The sequence below is a fragment of the Tenrec ecaudatus genome, chromosome 4 (assembly GCF_050624435.1).
Source record: "Tenrec ecaudatus isolate mTenEca1 chromosome 4, mTenEca1.hap1, whole genome shotgun sequence".
Lineage (NCBI taxonomy): Eukaryota > Metazoa > Chordata > Mammalia > Afrosoricida > Tenrecidae > Tenrec > Tenrec ecaudatus.
Genome location: NC_134533.1, coordinates 123155538 through 123169165, shown reverse-complemented (window position 1 = coordinate 123169165; position 13628 = coordinate 123155538). Strand labels below are relative to the sequence as shown.

At 40.8% G+C, this 13628-nt stretch overlaps 1 protein-coding gene across 1 annotated transcript in view; it reads left to right on the top strand.

Moving 5' to 3' along the window:
• The window catches only part of CLMP (CXADR like cell adhesion molecule), a 133973-nt gene that overhangs the window by 106509 nt on the left and 13836 nt on the right, over positions 1-13628 (top strand). Inside the window, exon 3 of the mRNA XM_075546734.1 lies at positions 13316-13517. Coding sequence (XP_075402849.1) covers positions 13316-13517 — 202 coding nt within the window. The remainder of the gene's footprint in view (positions 1-13315; positions 13518-13628) is intronic.

Here is a 13628-nt window from a genome sequence, read left to right as displayed (position 1 = left end):
GACACACACCACTCTTGGAAGACAGGTACAAGCTAGGAAAACAATGTTTTATTTTAACATGCATCTTATTTTTTTCCAGAGCTGCCATTACTTAAGGACCCTACATCTCTAGGAGCCAGGCTAGGTATGCAGGTCCTGGCCCTTAGTGAGAGAGGCAGGAAGCTTGGTCACCCTCACAGGATACTGGGTGAGACAGAGAGGTCTAGCTCAGGGTCACAGCTATGGAGGGTTTCTAGCTAAGTCACATAGAAACAAAGAGTATAATATTCTTTGCTACTAATGAAGAAGTAAATGAGTTGAACTGAATTTTTCTTTTCTTTTTTTACATATGTAGCCATCATTATTTTCTAGACATTTATTTCCTTTCTTTTGGTGATTAATTTTATTTATTTTTAAAAATTTTGTTGGGGGCTTGTATAACTCATCACAATCCACACATCCATCCATTGTGTCAAGCACATTTGTATATTTATTGCCATCATCATTCTCAAAACATTTTCTTTCTACTTGATGCCTTGGGACCAGCTCCTTAGAACTGAATGTTTCAAGATGAACTGAATTCTATCACAATTTGAGAAGATAAAGCAAAATTTTATAATGCAATGTGCAAAGGCTTAGAGTAAAAATCCCCCAAAGGAAGAACATTCATAGCATATTTCAAGCTGAAAGAATTGAAGAAAACGTTTGATACATGAAAGCTAAAGTAGAGCACTCTTCAGAAACAGTAACAGGAGTAATGGTTCCCTGAGGGTATGGGAAGAGAGTGTGTGTGGGGGGGATAGTATTGATGACTCTATAACCCCACTTTAGGGGAGCAAGCAACATAATTGCATGTAAATGGATATATTCGATGTAAGATAGGGCAAATAAATAAATACCGGTTCCTGGGCGGGAGGGAGGGGAGAAAGGAGAGCTGCTATCAGGGTGTTCAAGAAGAAAGAAAATATTTTGAAACAGATTGTCATAGCAATTGTATAATACTTTTTGATGTGGTTTAACTATGAAATGTGATGATATCTGTAAGAACTCCCAATAAAATGATTTATAAATAAATATAAAATTATATCACGGGGTAGGTAAAATATGAAGACTTATTTGATATGATTGGATTATTTAATTGTATGACATGTGGATGAAGTGCTAATAAAATTTTTAAGGGGAAAAAATTGAAGAAAAAATGCAAGGCTTGAGTTGTAATATTGAAGGATTTCGTGGGCAAATTTTGAATTATGCAGGAAGGATCAATAGGAGATGGAAGGAATCCACGAAGGAATAGAGTCAGTGCACCCAATGAAGCAATGAAAAAAGAATTAGTCGGCATTCAGCCATTTTAAGAGTGTTCAAGAGTGTCCATGGACACCCCTATGTGTATTAGAGTTTTATATCAAGGGTAATTGTACATTAAGAAAGCATCCCAACCCAGTCCAGTCCAAGCCCATAAGTCCGATATTAGCCCATATGTCCAATACCAATCTATAAAGTCCTCTTCAGACTCGCGAAACACATGCAATGACGCTGGATGTAGGTCAATCACAGGCCAGTGGGTAGAAAGTCTTTGGATTCATCGGTGGTGTAAGCATCTCAGCACTGGCAGGGGTCTCCACGTAGCTCCTCCAGTTCCCAGGGCATGGGGTCTATCAACGTAGTGCCACGTGATTTGTCAGTAGAGCATCTCTAAGGGAGTGAGCAGAGAGAGTCTCTCCCACCTCCCAGGAGCGAAAACAGGATTTCCCAGAATTCTCACGAGAAGCACACAGAGGCCTCATTGGTTATATCTTGATTGACAGGACAGACTCCACCTCTTCACTCATAATCCCCTCAAATTGACACCAAATTATGTAATCACCACAAAGAGGTTGCATGTGATCAAGAACCTTGAGGGCAGAGACACACCTGACCTAATCCATGGTATTTTCTACTGCCTCCATGGTTTATTGTTTGGGTTCAACCCCCAAAGAGGGAGAGGTTCTCTATATGCAAAAGCCAAGAGATCAAAAAACTGGAAAAACAAAAAAACACAAACTGATCTGGAGACAGTCTAAAAGACATTATTTTCACTGCATCCAGTGGTAGCTGGACAAGAAAGGACCTACTAAAAGGGTAGCTGTGGGCTCTTTTGGAACAAGTTAAACGCCTTTCAACTGTCTATACTGTGTTAGGAACCTGAAACTCACTGTAAGGCCATCTTTGTGATAGGGGGAAGGGAAAATATTCACAGTGCATCTGGCTGTGCTCCAGCCTGGTTGAGTTTAGGAGAGACAAAGCCCTGGGGTGCAGGGTTTATGCCCTGGGCTTCGCTCCCTGCGGTCGGCCAGCAGTTGGAAACGGCAAGCCATTCTACTCTGGTAAACAGTCTCATAAACCCACAGCGGCAGGTTACCCTGTCACTATGAGTTGCCATTGACTAGATGGCAGTGAGTTTGAGTGAATCCTCCAGACCACCTGAAAGACACACTGGGAATGTCTGCTTAGCTGTAGTACAGCCATTTTGGAGCATTCATAAGTGCTCCTGCAACAAGGAAGACTGAAGAATTGATGGCTTTGAACTGTAGTGCTGGTGAAGAATATTGAAAATACATGGATTGACAAAAGAGCAAACAAATCTGTCATGAAAGAAACATAGCCAGAATGCCCATTAGAAGACAGGTTGTCAGAACTTCATTTTACATACTTTGGACATGATGGCCGGAGAAGTTAGCCCCTGGAAAAAGAGACTGCATTTAGTGAAGTAGAAAACTCACTGCCATTGAGTCAATCCCAACTCATAATGACCCTGTAGGACAGGGTAGAACTTCCCCTATGGGTTTCTGAGATTGTAACTGTTGGTGAGAAGAAAACCCAAAACCAAACCAAACTCATTGCTATAGAGTCAGAGTTGACTCATAGTAACCCCCTGTGGGTTTTTGAGACTATAAATCTTTATGGGAGTAGAAAATCCATTCTTTTTCCTGCAGAGCTGTTGGTGGTCTCGTACAGCTGATTACAGCTCAACTCGTAACCACTACACCACCAGGGCTCCTTCCAGAAAAGTAGAAAACAACATCACTAGAAAATATCAGTGTTCTTTCATTGAGGGAGTAATTGAGTGGAAGCCCAATGTCCTACTGCTACCTTAATACTAAACCGATAAATATATGCACAGAGATCTATTTCTCCATCCTCATATATAAACATATTTGCATATTTACATGTCTTTATCTATACCTGTATAAATGCCCTTTGCCTCCCAGCTCTTTCCTCTATTTCCTTTTACTTTCCTTCTGTCCCACTATCATGCTCAGTCCCCACCAGGGTTTCAGCAATTCTTCTTGGTTACATTACCCTTGATCATGCCCTACCAGGCCTCACACCAATTTGGATCACTTGTTATTCCCTTGTCCTTCGGTTTTTTAACACCACTACCTTTCTCCCCACCTCCCCCTCGGGCACACCCCCCCGGAACTGTCGGTCCAGTTGTTTTCTCCTCCGATAGTTCATCCAGCCTATCTTATTCAGACAGACCTGTGGAGATCATAACATGCACAAAAACAAGACAGAGCAAAACCAAGCAACAGTGCACAACAAAACAACAACAACAAACCAATGTCAAAACAAAATAAAACACAACAAGAAAGAAAAGTTTATAGTTAGTTCAAGGATTATTTGTTGACCTTTAGGAGTGTTTTCTAGTCCAGTCTGTTGGGGCACCATGCCCTGGCCCCAAAGTCCACCTTCAGCTTTCACTGGGGACCTTGCCACTACATTCCCTTGCTGTTCCGCTGCACTCCCCCAGTGATTTGCCTCGGTGTGGTGGGATCAGGTCGGGTGCAATTCCCACAGTGTGTCTCCGGTGCTGTCCCCTGTATTGCCCTTAGTCACTGAGGGGCATCATTTCTCATAGTGGGGCCAGCCATGTGGTCCTCTCTGTGGACTGGCTGCTCTAATTGGGATCATCATCCTCATGGCCTGGTGGGCCAGGATGTGCTCCACTGCACTACTCTCTCCTCCTCCCCCTTCATCTGCTCTCATGTCCTCTGATCAGATATGTCCCTCTCCCGGAGCTGCAGATTCAATGCCATCCTTTGAAATAAATTCTTCTGGGGGGAAGGGCAGGAATCCACTTAGTAGTTGGGATTGGAGTCGGCCCCTGAGACAAGACTGTAAGTCTTAAGGGAGTAGAAAGCTTCATCTCTCTCCCAGGGAGTGGTTAGTGGTTTCAAACTGCTGACACTAGATCGCAAGCCAACATGTAGCTACTATGCCACCGGGTCTCTTCCTTCCAAACTTTAAACTTTTAGATTCTGAGAGAAAAAACAAACCCACACAGACACAAACAAAAAAATGACTAAAAATCATATTTTAATTTGAAAGGTGATCGAAAGAAACAAAACCCCAATCTAGCAGATCTCTTGAAGAAATCATCCTCTTTAAAGGAAGAGACTTAGAAAACAGAAAAATCAGACTAGTTTTGGGGTATAGGGCAGGTCAGTAATCATAATCTGGTCTCCAAGACAGTGTTATGATGTCATCTATCTAATGCTAATAATCTAGTGATCATTGTGGTAATAATCCTTTTTAGAAGAATTAATACCAGGCTTGTTCCAAGGAGTTGAAGATTAATGGTATCCCAGATGTCCATCTTTTCCACAGTGTTATTCCGCTCCATTTTCCCTGACTCCTTCCTTCCTTGAGTTTCTTCCTTCAAGTCTTTGGGTTCTGTGATTCAGGGCTATGTCCCACAGAAACTCACGACACTTGGAGGAAATGTCTTAGGTAGTGGTAGGTACTGTTCAGTCCAAGATTTGAGGGTTAGGTGGAGGTGAGCCAGATGTAGGGGCCAGCACCAGAAGCCAAAACTGTCCAAAAGCCACAAAGGGTCTTCTTGCATCTTACCAAAGTTCAGTCAGGAAAATGGAGGTCTGGCTTTCCAAGAGAGGTGATGAATTGTTTGGCAGCACCATTTTATATCCAAGGAAACAACGAGTGAGGTGTGAGTGGTTCACACCTGGTTCTAAGGTGGAATCTTAAGGTGTCATCAAGGAAACAGTGGGATTCGATTCACACTCTCTTCTGAGGTCAGGTCTTTTTTGTTTGTTTGTTTGTTTGTTTGTTTGTTTGTTTGTTTGTGGTTTTTGAAGTCAGGTCTTGATCCCATTCTATTCCTGTTTTTAGTAGAGAATGCCCTCCAAAATGGGACAGCCTCAGACATATAAAGTTCAGAATTATAATATATCACATAATAAACCGTGGCTAGAAGGGTCGTATTAATGGACTAAAATGCAATCACTGCTTTATTAGCATCTTAGAAGCTAGGCCGTTACATAAGGTCTCACTTTTTCTTTTTTAGGAGGGCAGAGGCTAATAGTTGCGCCAATGTAGTTTTGCTCTGCAGTTACCCTCGTTTGATAAGACATTTCTATAATGGTGGATCCGTGAATTTCCATGGAAATTCATGATCAGCGGAGGGGAGGCTATGTCTGTCTCTGATAAGGTGACTGTACAAGTAGAATTGCCTATTCTGACAAACAAAATAAAAAAAGAAATGCTTACCATACTCTCTGTAGACTTCCAAAGGGGGAATCTGCCCTGTATTATATTGCTAACCCTTTATTATATTTTTGGGAGCTCTTGCAGATATTATAACATTCCATAATTCAATTAGATCAAGCATAATTATACAATTGCTACAACAGTTTCCAAATATTTTCTTTCTTCAACTCTTTGAAAATCAGCCCTCTTTCTCCTCTCCCTCCCCCACCATACCACTCAGGAACCCTTATTATTCTACTCAGAGCTCTCATATGTTTGCCACCTATTGTTATATTCTCTGCTCATTATTATTTACTGTAGGTTCTGCAGACTAATCATTTTAACCTAGGGACTGTTATTGAAATCGCCTTGTGTCTAACCTTAAGCAATGTTCTACTACTTAAGTTTTGTTAATTTGTATAAGCAAACCTTTAAATATATTTTGGTCTAAAAGGCTTTCCTTTTTATCTAAGAATATATACTTTTCCTCACTAGTATTTGAAATTATAGTTTTGGCTATATTAATGATGCTATTACTACCAAATATCCTATAGCGGTTCCTTATAATATTATTTCTTGAGAAGCTAATTAGTTGCCTCTAAGATAGAATATATATATATATATATATATATATATATATATATATATATATATATATATATATATATATATATATATATATATATATATATATATATGTTTTAAGCTTGTATTTAAGGTTTAAACCCTAATGTGAGAACAATTAGTTCTTAAAATGTGACTTGATACCCTCATGAGATGATCACTGAAGATATGGGTGCTATAGCAAAGCAAAGTGAAGAAATTAGATAGTGCCCATCTATCAGAAAGAACAGTGACTGTGTCTTACGGGTCTGTCAAAACAACAGTGGCCATGAAAGGAAGGTTTTGGATAGCCCATGCAGAAAAAGCATACCAACATAAATATGATCAAAGGATTTTTAACACAATCCATGATCAGAATGGGCGGAAGATGGGGTTTTCTACACCTGTAAAGAGTTAAGTTTCAGAAACTCACAGGGGCAATTCTGCCCTGTCTTATAGGGTTGCTATGAGTTCCCATTGACTCAATGGCAGTGAGGGCTTTGTATGTATGTGTTATTATTTTTAATGATCAGAAGAGGAGATGTATTACAACTAATATTTTGCTCACTAGGGTTATCAGAAGGCTAAGATTTACTAGAGAAGCTCTAAGTCCATTTTTGAGTCTCTACATACAATCAGCCTCCACTGAACTCGTTCGGAATATGTGAATAGCCTTGCCCTCAGGCAGAGTGATGTCGCCTCTTACAAACGGGGCTGTTAACTACAGGGGCGGCAGTTCAAACTCACCAGTCAGTGCACAGGGAAAATACTAGGCTTTCTGCTCCAGTAATAATTTATAGCCTCAGAAAGCCAAAGGGGCAGTTCTGCTCTACATTATAGGATCCCTAGAATTGGAATTGACTTGTGGAGTGGAACAGGTGGTGAGTGCCCCAGTGACACAATGTCTAAGTGCTCAACTGCTAACCTACTAAATCAATGATTTGAACCCATCAGCTGCTCTGCGGGAGAAAGATCTGGCCGTCTGCTCCCATAAATAGAAACCTAACGGGAAGTTCTACTGTCCTATAGGGTTGCCATGAGCCAGAACTACTTTGTTTCCCATAAAATAAGACAGTGTCATATATTAGTTTTTGCTCTCAAAGATGCGCTAGGTCTTATTATCAGGGGATGTCTTAATTTTCCATGAAGAATACAGAACACATTTATTGTTTTATTAAAAGAGACCTCACATTGCCTGTCTGCTCCAGCTGCGCTGTGGCCAAGAGTGAGCTGCGCGGCACCACCTGCCACTACGGTCCAGAGTCGGGGGCCTTATTTTTGGGGAGGTCTTTTTTGGGGGAGATGCCTTATATTTCAGCGAGATACACTGTAGGGAGGGTTTCTTTTCGGGGATGTCTTACTTTCAGGGAAACAGGGTAAATAGATAGCAAAGGGTGTGGATTAAGCTGGGATTCAGTGTCTGTCTCCCTTAGCTTGTAATACCATGTTTCCCTAAATTAAATACTTCAGTACCCAAGGGTTGAGTACACTGAGGAGGGATGAGTGGAGACATGAATGAAGAATCATTTAGGGCATCATCTTTGAGCTACTGTAGAAAGCTAGGTGTCTGAATTCTTCAAAGACCAGAGGAAGAGTGTGTTTATGAGACAGAAAGGAGGCAGGAAAGAAGAGGAGCTTTTATCTAGAGGTAAGGCTAGAAATGTAAGTAAAGGTTGTACTGAGCTTAAGAGATACCAGAGACAGTCATTTATCCTACAAGCACTGAGCCTCCAGTGCGCCAGGACCTGCCATAGATGCTTGAGAAATGCCAGTGAACAGCAAAAATCCCTAACCCTGAGGAGCTTTGTAGTCAAGTGAGTAACAGATGGAAAATCTAAGGAAATTATATGGTGCAGTGGACAATTAGTTATTTAAATTTTTGTTGAAAATTACATAACAGAACATACACAGTTCAACAACTTCTACAAGTTAATTATATGGTGCTGTGGACAATTAGTTATTTAAATTTTTGTTGAAAATTACATAACAGAACATACACAGTTCAACATCTTCTACAATTGGTATTGATTACATTCTTTACTTTGTACAACCTTCTTACCCTCCTTTCCCAATTGTTGCTCCCCCATGAATAAAAATTCACTTTCTCCTAAGTTGACTATCTAACCTTTCCAATTGCTATCTTCAATTTGATCCCATATAGACAGTTGGCAGCACAATTCTCAAGGCAGACATTCTCTTTTATTCAAGCTAAATATGGGTGTCTTGGAGTACTGGTGTCTTGTGACGTAGGCATTGAGCTGCAAAGCACAGGGTCAGTCCGTTGTTTGAACCTACCAGTAGCCCCACTGGAGAAAAATAAATCTGTGTACTGCTATCAAGATTTACAGTCTCAGAAACCCAAAGGGCAGTTTGCCTCTGTCCTAGAAGGTCACTAGAGTCAGAATGGCCTTGATGGCAGCGAGTACTGCTTAGTTCAAAGATGACTTCAGACACACACACACACCCCACAAGGGAGACAAACAACAGACATGCGGATGAAAGGAGACAGCAGCCAGTGTAAGATATGAAAATAATAATAATTTATAATTTATCAAGGGGTCATGGGGGGCAGGGAAAAAAAGAGGAGCTAATACCAAGGGCTCAAATAGAAAGTAACTGTTGATGTATGTATGGATTGTGATAAGAGTTATATGAGCCCCCAATAAAATTATTTTAATAAAAAGAAAGTAACTGTTTAGAAAATGATAGCAAAATATGTAGAAATTTGCTTGATATCATTGATGTATAGACCATTATAAGAGCTGTAAGATCCCCCAATTAAATGATTTTTTAAAAATGCTATCAGAGAATATTTTTGTTTAAGTTTTAAAGATTACTTCTCGATAACAGTTTCTGAGATTCTTCCAGCCTCAGTGATTCCATAAAGTTTGGATTCCTTGAAAATTAAAAATTCTGCTCTGCATTTTCCCCTTTATATTAGATTGCAATTTAAAATGTGATGGGTAGATTTCTTAAGGGGTAACATATGGAACTAGCCTTGGAGTGATGTAGAGGGATGAGAATTACAGGTAGAGGAAGAGCCAACGCACATTCTCTAAGTGGGGGGAATCCCCTGAGAGCCTTGAAGAATAGCAAAGAGGCCATGGAGTGAGTGAAAAATCATAGATGAGGTCAGGTGATATATCAGATAATGCGAGCTGATGTGCCACTGAAAAGTATATGGCAACTATCCTGAAAGAAATGTGGAGCTATTTGAGGATATTGAGCAAAAGGTGACAGGATTTGTGTTTTGTGAATAGGCTATAGGAGATTAAGTGAGGAAGTGGGAAAACCAGTAAAAAAGTAGTGAAGATCCAGGAAAGAGCTGCTGCTGCCTCCAAGGTGGAAGTGATAAGTGAGATCTGGGTCTATCCTAGATAGACTGGTTCTGAGATATAAGAAAGAGTGGAGTCAAGGACAGTTATCAAATATTTTTGTCTGAGCCTATGTAAGAATGGAATTTTGATCATCCAAGAGGGAAAGACTGGGATGAGCAGGTTTGGGGTCAGAAGGAGTCAGAGGCAGGCAGGGTTGTTTTTTTTTTAAACAATTTATTAGGGGCTCATACAACTCTTATCACAGTCCATACATATACATATATCAATTGTATAAAGCACATCCATACATTCCCTGTAGGCAGGGTTTTACAGATCAGTTTAGCTTTGGACTTCCTACATTTGAGATACCTGGTAGACACCCAGAGATGCTGACTAAGCAGCTACATATGTATATGAGCCTGATGTTTAAGAGTGATATCAGGTGGGAAGTATGCATTTGGGAACTGTAAGCATATGGGTGGTATTTAAAACTACAAACCTCCATGCTTGCATACGATCACTAAGGGAGTCCAGAGAGAGAAGGACAATGAGGAATAATCTAAAGCTAGACACAAAGAATTCAGAGTAGGCTATCACCTACTTTCAGTCTTGAGTTCAGTAAGTATTTGCTAAATCTCAAGCACTGTACTAGAGATCATAAGAACACAATTAAATTATCAGTGTTCAAAGGAACCCTAGTGACACTGTGGCTCATGAAGAGGCTGCTAATCACATGGTCAGTGGTTCAAACACACCAGTTGCTCTGCAGAAGACCGTTGAAGCCTTGAGGCTCTCTGCTCCTGTAGAGTTACCATCTTGGAAACCCTATACAGGGTTGGTAGGAGTCAGAATCAACTCATGACAGTGAGCTTGATTTTTAGTTTCTAAGTTTTAAATAATAACGTTTTTAAAAGAAAAAAAAGCTTAAATGACTAAAACAGGACTCCTATAGTAACACATAAAATATGCTACTGAAGGGTTTTGGTATCATTGGTATAGAATTAATTTTATTGGATGGTTTCACATCCTTTTAGGAAAGTATTTCAAGACTTGCACAGCACCACAGGCTAAAGCAACAGTCTTCAACCTTCCTAATGCCACGACCCTTTAACACAGTTCCTTGTGTTGTGGTGACCCCCCAACCATAAAATTATTTTTGTTGCTACTTCATAGCTGTAATTTTGCTACTGGGATGAATCAGGTTACCCCTGTGAAAGGGTCATTCGACCCCCATCCCCCCAAAGGGGTCGCGACCCACAGGTTGAGAACCACTGGGTTAAAGGCTTAAAAAGAGCATAACAATTTGGAGCAGCTACGGCCGGCCAAAGAGCGAGAGGGAAAGGGAAAGGAACTCCCACATACTTGTAAGCCTGTTTCAGTACTGCTGTGAGTATCTGGACTGCTCTTTTCAGCCCTCCTCTCTCTTACCTTATTCAGCCGACTCATCTTTTTTTTTTTTTTTAATTTTTTTTTCCGACTCATCTTTTATTTATTTAATCGTTTTCTTAGGGGCTCATACAACTCTTATCACAATCCATACATACATAAATTGTGTAAAGCACATTTGTACATTCTGCTCTGCACTTAAGCCCTTGGCATCAGGTCATTTTTTTCCCCTTCCTCCCTGCTTTCACCTCCCTCGTGAACCCTTGATAATTTATAAATTATTATTTTGTCATAGCTTGCCCTATCCGATGTCTCCCTTCACCCACTTTTCTGCTGTCTGTCACCCAGAGAGGAGGTCACATGTAGATCCTTGTAATCGGTTTCCCCTTTCCAACCCACTCTTCCTCTACCCTCCCAGTATCCCCCTCACACCACTGGTCCTGAAGGGATCATCCGCCTGGATTCCCTGTGTTTCCAGTTCCTATCTATACCAGTGTACATCCTCTGGTCTAGCCAGATTTGTAAGGTAGAAATGGGATCATGATAGTGGGTTGGGGAGGAAGCATTTAGGAACTAGAGGAAAGTTGTATGCTTCATTGTTGCTACATTGCACTCTGACTGGCTAGTCTCCTCCCTGAGACCCCTCTGCAAGGGAATCTCCAGTGGCCTACAAACGGCCTTTTGGGTCACTCCACACTCCCCACCTCATTCATTGTGGTAAGATTTTTTGTTCTGATGATGCCTGATAACTGATCCCTTTGGCACTTCATGATCACATAGGCTGATGTGCTTCTTCTGTGTGGGCTTTGTTGCTTCTGAGCTAGATGGCCACTTGTTTACCTTCAAGCCTTTAAGACCCAGACGCTATATCTTTTGATAGCCCGGCACCATCAGCTTTCTTCACCACATTTGCTTATTCATCCGCTTTGTCTTCAGAAGTTGTGTCGTGAAGGTGAGCATCATAGAATGCCAATTTAATAGAAGAAAATATTCTTGCATTGAGGGAGTACTTGCTACTCGTCTTTTAAAGCCTAACTCAAAGGCTACCAACACTTGTAGGGCATTCTGTTAATATTTCAAATTTACTGTTATTTTCCCTGGGTTTATATTTCTCTATTGGGTAATCCCATTAGATTATAAATTATTTGAAGAGGAGGATTTTATGCATCTGAATCACCTACTTCTGACCTGATAGGAAGCAGGCATTCCTTAATTATTTGCTTATGATTAAATCAAGTAAAATTAAGCCTATGATTGCTGAGTGTAGGGAAGATAAAGTTGAAGCTATAGAACTTGAAGTCTTGGTGGCCTAGACCTTTCTGGTTAAAGAACTAGAGGTTGTAATATGGACAAACAAAAATTCAGTAAAAATCAAGTTTTCTTTTTTTTTTTTTCACAAGAGAAAAGCTTGTAGTTAGTTCAGGGATCGTTTGCTGGCCCTTAGGAGCATTTTCCAGTCCAGTCTGTTGGGGCAGCACGCCCTGAAATCAAGTTTTCTTTTCTTTTCTAATGGGGAAATCTAACGTTTAGTCTTATCTGGGAAAACAAAGCCAGGAAGCTCACCTGTATTTAATAGAGGAAGTATGTTTTCCCATTTAACGTACGTACGTCTACATCTACAGTAAAGAAAAAGAAACAAAACAGGAAAGTCAATCAATGGAGCCTGCAGAATCTGAAATACTGAAATTCAAGCATTACTTTCAACTCCCTCTCAGCTTCTCCAATCCCTTCTACCTGACTCTCAACTTTTTAAAGAACAGAACAAAATGATTTTTCAGTTTCATTTTTTTCCTCTTTCATTTCCAAACTTTCTAGAAGAGCAGTGAAATGACTGTTGGTGGGAGCCCAAAACGAGGGACCGGTGGTGTCCCAAACATGAACTAGATGGCATTAGAAAGCTTAGGCTCAAGCCCGATTCTCCCACTGTCTATGAAATGGGAGTCTTGTTTAACTTCATAATTCTGGGAGGAGGAATAAACGAAATGGCAGGTAAAAGCATGGAGTCTCAGAAGTGTAGTGTACTTTCAATAGGTCACAAACCAGTGGTAGAAAATACAAGGTACAATCGGGTCTGCAGGTGAAGTCTCCTCCCTCCCCTTATCTTCCACTCTCTCAGTTCTCTCGGAAACAAGAAACTCAGCCTCCAGAACTGTTGTGTCTTATCTATGCATGCACGTGTAATCATGCAAGTAAGTGGGCCTCCTTCACATGCAACCATTTGAAGATCCCTTCCCTACAGGAATGCTGTGGTTCTGAGCAGCTCGTGAAATGACCAGTGCTTTCTAGTTACTGTGCTACCTAAATGCAAGCAGGTATTCACCTTAGGAGAAGAAACGAGACATACTATGCTTTTAACCTTTATTAGCACCAGAGGACTCTTGCGCACTTAAGAGTCCAGTCACCAGGCTTAGCTTCTTCTTGCCTTTCCTTGCCTGGACATCAGTCAGTATAGAAGAGGGCTGAGAGCTACCTGCTTACCCCTGCCTTGGTCTGTCTTCCAGGTCATCACTTACTCCAGTCATCATGTCTACACCAACTTGACTGAGGAACAGAAGGGTCGAGTGGCCTTTGCTTCCAATTTCCTGGCAGGTGATGCCTCACTGCAGATCGAACCTCTGAAGCCCAGTGATGAGGGCTGGTACACCTGCAAGGTGAAGAATTCAGGACGCTATGTGTGGACTCAAGTCGTCTTAAAAGTCTTAGGTAAGAGAGGAGTCTAACGTAAATATCTGTATCTTAATTAACAGATCTCTGGACCAAAATCCTCAAACAAAACAAAAAACCAAACTGCCATTGAGTCAATTCCAAGTCAAA